At 43.9% G+C, this 10,458-nt stretch overlaps 1 protein-coding gene across 2 annotated transcripts in view; it reads left to right on the top strand.

The window, feature by feature from the left end:
- Positions 1 to 10,458, top strand: part of Myo5b (myosin VB) — a 361,461-nt gene that overhangs the window by 263,913 nt on the left and 87,090 nt on the right. For both annotated transcript variants that reach the window (XM_029557950.1, XM_029557949.1), the window contains exon 17: positions 5,237 to 5,323. In XM_029557950.1, coding sequence (XP_029413810.1) covers positions 5,237 to 5,323 — 87 coding nt within the window. The remainder of the gene's footprint in view (positions 1 to 5,236; positions 5,324 to 10,458) is intronic.

Genomic DNA, 10,458 nt, shown 5'->3' with positions numbered 1-10,458 from the left:
ATATATATATATGCCTATTGAGTTAAATTTGTATCCCCAAATACCCTTCAATGTAGGTGCATGCACTGAGGCCTGATTAACCTATCCAGCATCACACAGTTAAAGAAAACAGACTCTCCCTCTCCCAGCAGCTACCAGTTGTCAATAGTTCCTTAGCTAGAGCTGGGGCTTCTTCCCCACTTCTATACTGGAGTTCTTTCTGGCTTGATTTTATGTGGGTCTTGTGCATGCTGTCAACATTCCTGTAAGTTCATGAGTAACTCACCTGCTGTCTGAAAAACTGTTTTGTTGTGGTCATCCATTACCTCTGGTTCTTATAATCATTCCGCCCCTTTTTCCACAATGATCCCTGAGCCTTGAGAGGCAGAGGTTTGATATAGGTGTTCTATTCAGAGATAAGCACTCTGTAGTCTCTTATTCTCTGCATAGTCATGACCAGTTGTGGTTCTCTGTGTTAATCACCATCTGCTACATAAGGAAATTTCTCTGGTAGAGTTGAGAAATGCATTAGTCTACAGGTATAACAATAAGTCATTAGGAGTTAGTTTAATACTATATCTATTTAGTAGAATAATAGTAGTAGAGTCTCCCCTATGACCTGCGACCTGCCTAGCCACAGGTTTTTAGGCCTGATATCAGTATCAGGTATGGACTCCATCCGGTGCAGAGGTCCTTAAATCCAATCATAAAGTAGTTGGTTAATCCCATAATATTCATGCCACCAGTGGGCATATCATGCCAGTCCAGTTGTTGTAACTTGCAGGATTCACAGCTGGATAAGGTTAATGATTACTTTTCTTCCAGTAGTATGCATAGCACCTTCCAGCACTATGAAAAATAGCCAGTAGAGATGAAACTTTGAAGTCAGTACCAGCTTGATTTCTCCTTACTTGTTCTACAACTCATGTGTATAGTGTCTTCACCAATAGGATCTTACTGTCAAGTAACTAAAAGCAGGGGCAATGGCCAGTATTATTTGAGGGTCTATGGGACACCTGGTCAACAGATTCAAAAGAGGTAGTTCATTCCTGGCACTAGGCTTTTTATTTGCTAGCCAATGGTATCTAGTAGGGGTAATATCCCCTTGTTATAAGGTAACTCTTTTTAATCTCTTTTTATATTGTATATGTATATACTTTAAGAAGTTTCTACAGTGACAGGTCTTCATATGATTTTTTCTAAAGGCCTTCAGTATTAGTTATCCCTCTCCAGACTCCTTCCTCTGCCCTGTCCTCCCATTCCCCACCCCATTTAACTCTTCCTACTTCATTATTCTCCCTTTCCCCACTTTAGATGACTACATTCTGTCTCCCTCTCATGAAATTTCCCCCAAATGGCCATTTACTAGTTTTCTGACCTTTATGGATTTTTCAAATTGAAACATGCATATCTAAGGATCCAAAGTTAGCAATCCACTTACAAAAGTAAACATAACACCATTTATCTTTCTGAGACTGGGTCGCTTCACTCAGGACGATTATATCCAGTTCCATCTATTTACCTCTGAATTTCATAATGTTGTTTTTCTTAACAGCCATTGTGTAAAATGCACCATACTTTAATTATCCTCTCAGCAGTTGATGGGCATCTAGGTTGTTTCCATTTCCTGGCTATTGATCAGCAATGAACATGGATTAACAGGAATTGCTATAGTGGAATATAGTATCTTTTTGGCATATGCCTTTATTAGTTAGTTCTGTTGCTGTGATAAAACACCATGACCCAGGATACTTATAGAAGGAAGAGCGTACTGGACTTATGGTTCCAGAGGGATAAAAGTCTGTCATGGCAGGAAGGCATGGCAGCCAGAGCAGAAAGCTAAGTGCTCACATCTTCAAAAAGGCACAGGAAGCAGAGTGAAACAGACCAGAAGTGGAACATGGCTTTGAACTCACAAAGCTCCGCTCCCAATGATGGTTTCTCCAGCATGGCCATACCTCCTAAAGGTTCTGTGACCCTCGGCCAAACAGTGCCATGAACTGGGGATCGAGTGTGTCCAGATACTTGGAGTCTATGGGATGCACTTATTCAAACCACCACAATGCCCAAGAATGGTATGGCTGCATTATGTGGTAGGTCTATTTCTTGCTTTTTGAGAAATCTCCACACTGATTTCTATAGTGGCTGCAGCAGTTTGAACTCCTACCAGCAGTGAATAAGAGTTCCCTTCTCCACATCCTTGCCAGCATTTGTCCCACAGTTTTGATAACATTTCCTATATAAAAGTAGTTTTCCTCTACTACTTTTACTCAAGCAGTTGTCATGCCTCTGCCTCATAGATACTTGGCTACGACAGGTGGAATGATGTTAAGTTATTTGTGTTATGGTCAGGAGCTTTTGTAGCATATGTAGAGTTGATCCAGTCATGAGTGACTGTGGAAGTGGAGCACCACACCATGGGCTTCTCACTCTGCACCAGTCAGCCCAGACTGTGCTGTTCCTGCATTGTTGGGGGATAGGAAAGTGTAGAACTGGTTTTCTGCACTTCAACCCTGTTTATCTGGGGATTTTTTTTTCAATCCATAGTTAGGTGTTAATTGTTCTCCAAATGTAAGAGCAGATGGCTGTTTTTCTAGTCCTAGTCACTCCACAGTGAGGCAGATGGAGAGATCACTTGGCAGAGGGTTTCTTCACTAGTACAGAGCTAAGGTTAGAACCCAGAAGGCAGCTGGGCTTCCCAGTTCCCTGAAGATATGTGAACAGGGAAGGAAGATGGCAGTATCTTCCCTGTGTCCTGCCTTTTTGCTTTTCTCTAGAAAATATTTTTTTCCATCAGTGCATCATTGTAGCAAATCTGAGAGTTATAGTGAGGTGGATGTCCTCCATACCCGTTAAGGGAGGGAGATGAGCTGACAGATCATGTCTTACATGAAGTGATACCAGCCATTAGTGGGGAGCTGAGTCCAGACTGCACTCTTTCTCCTCTAGCCATATTCATCTCCCTGCTGTCTAGGAGCAGGGAGAGGTGGGGATGGTTTTTCTGAACTCTTCAGGAAAGAAGGGACTGTTGAGGCTGCACTCAGAAATTACTTGCATTAAGCTACATGTATTGGCATATATCTTTAATATTTGGGATGCTAAGGCAGGAGAATCTTGAGTTCAAGACCAGTCTGGGCACCCTGTCTCAAAAAGAAAAAATTACTTGCCTGATGTCTTCCAAGAGGATCAGCTCCAAGTATAGTATGTGGGGCTCTAGTATGATGCCTCAAGGTAAGGGTTTATACTCACTCAGCAGGCCAATGTCTGGCCATCAGACAGGACTGTACCCAGAACTGAAGCACCCAGTTGCCACAAAGCATGATATGGGAGGGTACAAGATCTGGGAAAGATGTGAACAGCTGGGAAGAATAACACTTTTAAGAAAGAAAAGAGTTTTCTGGAAGAGTTCATTTGTTTTCTACTAAAAAAAGCAGTGGAGGTCCTAGAGGGAGCAGGAATCCTAGCTAGACCTGTTACTCATGTGGGACAAGAGGTCACAGATGCATGTGAGATTGCTGGGTCCCCACCACCACATGCCATGGGCTAAGTTTAGCCCTGTGGCATTGTCGGGCTGGTGGCCTGGAGAGCACAGCTGCAGTTGTTGGATGTGGAGTCCTGAGGCAGGAACCTCATAGTTTGCCAACACCTTTCAGAAACCTGGATCTGTCAAATTTGCATTCCTTACTCAAAGTCCAACTAATCTTAGAGGTGAGAGGAATAGAGCCTGTACTCTGAAAGCCTTCCCACAGTAATGAGCAGCCTTTATGAATGAGGTGCTTCTTATGAGACAAATCAAGGCTTCCTGATTCAGAACTGTGCTACATGCCACAGAGGACAGAAAAACTGCACAGGGCCTAGCATGGGAAAGCAGAGGCTACAGTGAGGCACTCAGTGTTTCCTTTAGTCTTCTAACACTTTTTTTACTACAGAGCTTTGAGTCTAGTAGACTCAAAGAAATTAAAGTCATCAACTAATTGTTCTGTTCAGGACTGTGTAAAGTTCAGCAATAAATCGTCCCTTATACACTTAGAATGTTATTGGTAGCCTGAGGCTATCTCCTTTAGGCCTGGAGTGATTAGGAAGAAAATCCAGGGAAGCTAGGTAGGGGTGCAGAGGAAATGGGGACTGGGGCAAGCAGTGGGGTGGGGGTGAAGAGGTAGAAACAAGAATAGATCTGGCAGGATGGTATGGGACCCAGGACCTGTGTATAATCAGTATGCCCGGAGGTGCTGTGACAGGTTATAATCATCAGTCTCTTGGAAAACAGGTGCTTAGTCTAGGCAAGCTCAGAACAGCATTTGCCAGAGTCACATGCCTGATGGACTCCCAGGTCTGATGCATGTGTGGCAAATGGCATAAGAGAATGATGTCCACAAGGCTGAGGGCAGGTCACACAGAGATGAGAGGAAAGTCAGACCATCTTACTTCCATAAGACTGGCTCTGAGGGTGGCAGTACCTAGGCCAGCTCTATCCTAAGAAGTTCTAGCATCCAGACAGGCCTTACAGCTGAGGAAAGAGCACCTGGGTTGTCAGAGAGGGTGATAGATGGTGTGTCAGGGGGCTTGCCCCGTGGGCTGATGCAAATCCTGGAGCTGGTGTAGCTCCCACCTCTCTTTAACCAGCAGGGTAAGCCAGCTGCCCACAGCCTGGCCAGGGTTCCTGCCAAAATCACTGTGCTCTCCAGGATGCATGGCTGTGAGCCTGATGGGGCCTCAGTCCTGTTCTTGTATCTGCAGTATGCAAGACCAAAGAAAGCATGTGCTCCTCATCTCTTCTGCCTGAGCGAGATGGAAATCTTAGCAAATGATAAATAGTGAAAGATTCCTCATCACCCTCACACCCCGAAGTCTTTCTCTAGTTTCCTTCAGCAATTTCACCATGTTTCTTATAGCCTGCCTTGCAATGGGCTACCACTGAGCCCTCTCCTCCCCTCCTCACCCAAGCTCACGTGCCCTTAGAAAGCCTGTGCAAAAGGAAAGTCAGGGCAATCTCCAGAGAACAGAGAGGGATGAGTCTTGGAAGGGGAGGCAGGACTCAGGTAGGCAAAGGAGGTGAGATTAAGAATGTGTTCAACATCTCAAGAACCAAGGCTGCTGAAATGGCCCATCTGCCTTCAGTTTGTGCTTTACCCTGACTTGTGCATGGCCAGCAGAGGTCAGTGGCAGCAGGGACCACATGTGCTGCAGGTGTGTGCTTTCCTTCTGTTCTGTCTCTTACTTGACATTGTGGCCACTCACGGTGTGTCTTGTTTGGCAGCTTCGACCCAAAGAGAGCCGTGCAGCAGCTCAGAGCCTGTGGGGTGTTGGAAACCATTCGGATCAGTGCGGCCGGCTACCCATCCAGGTAATGTCACCAGTCATGCGCTCCTCAGGCTGCCATAGAGCAGCAGAGTGTGATGCCCCAGCAAGCCATGGTATGTGCTCTCAGCCTAAGTCAGATCCCACACCCTGAGGGCCCGAACAGGATGCTGACGGAAATCAGAATTTCAGTCTGGCCTGAAAAGCACAGAGGTTAACAAAAACATTCATCCTTTTGGGCAGCACTTCAAATTAGCATTGTTCTAGGTGATGAACTAGCTAGAGTTACAAAATGAATTTCCTTACTCAACTTTATCGTTTGCCTTTTTCTCTCATAGTGATAGAATATGGTAACATGATATTTACTATCTTTACTATTTCAAGTATACAGTTCAATGGCATTAAGTGTATTTTAACTGTTGTACAACCAATCCCCACCATCCATCTCCAGAATTCCTTTGATCTTACAAAACTGAAGCTCTGTACCCTTTCAATAACTCCCTGTTTTAGACTGTTTTCCATTGCTATAACAAAATACCTAAACTAAACACTTCAAACAGGCTAGCTTCATTTTTTTTTTGCATTCAACAAAGAATTTTTATTTCAGTTATCCACAAAACAGTATTACAATGTTTTATAAAAATATTAAGTTTTATAAAATTATTAGTTTTATTCATTTAAAAAAGTGTTTGTGTTAGAAGGCTGTTTGGCCAACTTGGTTTTTTGGTAATGGTTAAAATTCCACATTAAGACAATAAAGATGAAAGCTGTTGGGGGGAAAAAAATCTTCAAATGTACAGTAAATGAGTCTGCAGCTGCTCGCATTGCCTGCTTCTCACCTGACTCCTGGTGTCTGTGTCGTGACTCCGCGCCAACTCTACCCCTGCCTGGAGGGCCCCAGGACACCCATAACAATTTTTCCCCCTTTTAGAATATAGTTGACTTGGGGAGGAAGACTTAATCTGAGTTTCAGTAATTTAAAGGGGGACTTTTTTTGATCCATTTAAAATACATAAGTAAAACATTCAAAATGAGAATGGTTTTTCTAAGATACTATGAAATATGAATTTGAATAGTAGCATTACCGGTTTAAGAGTCTAGCAAAGGAAAAATGGAATCTGCTAAATAAAGCAAAAGTCTAATATTTGTGTTCTTAAATGCTGTATATTATTGTCACACTTTCAGGCATTATATCAAGTTCCCATATTTTCAGCATGTTTAACTACCATCACTTTAATCATTAAATTTAAAAATCTGTGCCAAGCCCCAGTTGGCCTAATGACCTTCCCATAGTCCCTTCCCCCTGAATGAACTATTTTACTGCTTCCCAACACTGCCATTCTTGGGCCAAGCTTCTAGCACAAGAACCTTTGGGGAATAAACTACCTAACAAAGCATGCCTAGTCCCCTTCCCCAGCCCCTGCAGTCACCCTTCTACTTCCTGTCCATGGATTTGACAGCTCTGGGTGCTTTATCCAAGTGGAATGATAGGGTATCTGTCCTCTTCGTGACTTGTTTATTTCACTCAGCGTTATGTCTTTAAAGTTCATCCATGCTGTAGCATGTGACAGAATTTCCTTCTTTTTAAGACTGAATGTGACCTCTTACATGTATACATCACCTTTTGCCTATCTGCCCATCCAGTGTTGGGTTTCTTTAACTTTTAGTATGAAATAAATCTATTATGGAAAATACAGTTCCTTTGAGTAAAAAATAACTTTTGTGGGCACTAGGAAGATACTGCCCAAGTATGAGGACCCAAGTTCAGATCCTCAGTACCAGAAGTGCTAACTATAACCCCATTTCTAGGAGGAGGGGACAGAGACAGGCAGAGCTCTGGAGCTCAATGGTCAGCCACTTAGCCAAGTGGTAAGCTCCAACCTCAGAGACCCTGTCTCTAAATAATAAGTAAATAAATAAGGTAGAGAGCAATCAAGGAAAAACCCACCATTGACCCCTGTCCTCCATATGCACATGCACACACCCACATGAACATGTACACAAACCACACACACAAAATAAGTAATTCTCATGGTTTGACCTGTGCTTGGGAAAGACACAGAACTGCTCCAGAGCTTGAAGAAGCCACCCCAAGACTGTGGATCCCCTCTGGGCACTTGCTTGAAATAGGGGTGGAGGGTGGGTGGTTACTCCACTAGCTCTCCTGAACACTGTATGCTAGTGCCACAGAAGCCAAACACCTGCTGTTAACTGGGACTGAGCTGAGTAGCATGGCAGATAGTTCTAGGGACTGCCCATAAGGAGGACCCTTTGTCCTAAGATGTCCCTGTGTGTCTGGAGGTAGAAGGAACCAGAGTGGAATCGAGGGGAGGGGAGGTAGCATAGGCTTCCCTCCTCTCTGCACCTGGTGCTTTCCCCTGCAGTGAAGGGATCATTTCAAACTCTGTGGTTAATTGTCCATAAAGGGCTTAGCCATAAATAATTCCCAAATGTTATACCTAAGAGGGAAGTTGCTGATAGAATTAGGAATTTGCACTTGACCTGAAAGTATAAGAACTGTCATTCATCTGTATGTCCAGGCAGCTGTTCAAAACCCAGCAGGTTTGCACATTGTTCAGGGTAATTGTTAGAGTCATGTTGAAGGTTTTTCAACCATATCTCTCCTTGATAAGCAAAAAGGGAGGCAGTGCCCTGGGACCTCCTCACGTCCTTGGATCTGAGAATCTGAATGCAAGTAGTCGCAGACCCCACCTGCTTTTCTACAGTGTGGCCTGAAGTATCTGTCATTGTCTTTTGATTGATGTGGTAGGACTTAGGCCAGAATTCAACCCACTGTCAACCCACTGTATTCTCATTACTTCTGCTGCCTTTCAGTCCCTGTCACAGGCATTAAGTTCAGAACCGACACAACTTTGTTCAGCTGAAGAACTGGAAGAGGACCTCCGGGTTCTCCCAAGCTATATTTCATGGGCAGTTGTCTCCTTTCCTGTGCCTAGCTCTTGTGTCTGTTTGGTTCCCAAGACACATGTCACCTAGTAAAAAGGCATCTTTAGTCCTGCAGTTACTAGTCTGCTGGTTTTCAGAGTTGTGGCAACCCATTAGTGGCCTGCAGATTAATTGAAATTAATTAAATACCTTGCATTGGTGTTGTGATAGGACAGTGTGGTAGAAAGGATGGTATGGAATGACCAAGTTTCTGTGTTATGGATAAGAAAGATGCATTGTCATCTAACATGCTTTCAAAATGAGCCTGGGAGAAGGAAGTGGACTGCTGAGTAACCAGCCAGCAATTGTTGAGTTGGTTCTATAATCAGCACCTCTGCTTGTGCTGTAACTTCTCAGTAGTACTGCTTATGTCAGTGTCACCCTTCAAAGAAAGGTTTATCAGAGGAGAAAGGGGCTGCGTTTCTGGGAAACTCCTCATTCCCCCTGTGCTAGTCCAGATCCTCATATCTTCAGCTTGTGAGAAGAGTGCAGAACTGCAGCCCAAGTGAGAGCCCAAAAACCTGGTGGTTAAGCTTTGGAGTCAGGATGGGGCTCAGCTGTTGGCTCCCACCCTCACTCTCCTAGGCTGAGTGGCCTTGAACAAGTTAATAAATCTCTCTGAGCCTGGACTCCCTTATTTTTAAGTAGCATGTTCATACATATTCCGTATTTGTTGTGAGGAATGAGATGATGGATCTTAATCACAATTCCATACATTGCAGTATGTAATAGAATACTTATTACTCATCTAGCTTTGGGCACATAGTAGCACATAGTGGACATAAATGTCAAGGAGAACTTGAGTATGTCAGAAATTCCTAGCTTTCTTGTCATAAAATCCCCATGTGTCTATGGTTACCTCAAGACAGCATTTCGAAATTTTCCAAACTTTCTAAGACTCCAAGAAACTGAAAAGATCAGTTGCAAGTTATATAACGGGATTGGATGGTGTTGCTCGGTGTTGCTTAGCTATGTATGAGACCCTGGGTTCAAACACAGCACCAAAAATGTACACACACACACACACACACAAGCTAGATCTAAGGTATCCCACATGAAACTGTTTGGAGTCGTATAAGAAACTTAGGGACAAAGGTTCTCACATGCCTATGCTGTGCAGTGGCCTGGAGGCCACTAATGACCCATTGGTTATTAGTCTGGTGACTTGTGAGGTGTGTACAGTGGGATTATACTGAACTAGGGAAAGCATATGATAGTGAGATAGTCTAAAGCAGATGGGGTCTGGGGGACCCATCTCAATATAAAAGGAACAGCCTATTTCTCTGAGACCTTTCTAACTGAATTGTTTCATGGTTAGACAAAGTGACTTACGGAAGGTGTCACTCCAAGGGTGTGTCCTTGGGCATCAAGGAAAGGCTCAATGTACCTGACATGTTTAACTACAGATTCAACACAGTCAGGGGTCTGTACACACCTGCCACCTCTGATTCACTGGCTGAGTTTCCACACAGCCTCCTCATGTGAAATCAGAGTGACAGAGTGCTGCCGCACTCATACAGGGTTTGCTGTCGCAGCACAGTATGGTCTGTTTTAGAGATGGAGGAGGGGAGATTCATTTCTGGGGTCTCACATGAGCCTTATGTAAAATGAGAACAGCCTTTTGCCTTCATGGGATCCTTCTTGCCCACCAGTGTTTCTCCATGCTGCCAGGAACTAAGGCTGGAAGACACAAGCTTGAACCACTTTAGGAACAACACGTATCCCCATGCAAGGTTTTAGTGCAAGTGTGGGAGAAACTGCAGCCTCTCGGAGGAGTTGAGACTTGACTGGGCCTTGAAGAACAAAGAGAGACTGGGAGGTTGCTGCCATCGGGAATCATTATACTCTCCACTGATGGCAGCTTAGAGACTTCTCTGCCAGTTCACTGCCCTTTGCAACTGCTAGTCTGACAGTCATAAGAAACTGGGACTCCAGATGTCCTTTACGTTTCATCCAGGGAGCAAAGACCCACGAACACAAAGTCTTTAGCCCATATGGAAAAGGGCTTTTCCTACTGTTCAGTCCACCTGGCTGCATTAGAGCTGCCAGCAGGGTTGATGTGCCACAACATGCCCGCCTCTTACTGGGCACCTAATGGATATCTTTTCCTATATCCTAATTGTTTGAGAGTTCTTTCCAGCAGGTAATTGCAAGTGCATCTGTACCTTTTTTTTTTTTTTTTTTTTTTTTTTTTTTTTTTTTTTAAATTTTTTTAAAAAGGGGGGGAGGGGAAAA

The sequence above is a fragment of the Nannospalax galili genome, unplaced genomic scaffold (assembly GCF_000622305.1).
Source record: "Nannospalax galili isolate Female #2095 unplaced genomic scaffold, S.galili_v1.0 scaffold1228, whole genome shotgun sequence".
Taxonomy (NCBI): Eukaryota; Metazoa; Chordata; class Mammalia; order Rodentia; family Spalacidae; genus Nannospalax; species Nannospalax galili.
The sequence above is the reverse complement of the archived record's forward strand: the minus strand, read 5'-3'. Positions and strand labels throughout refer to the sequence as shown.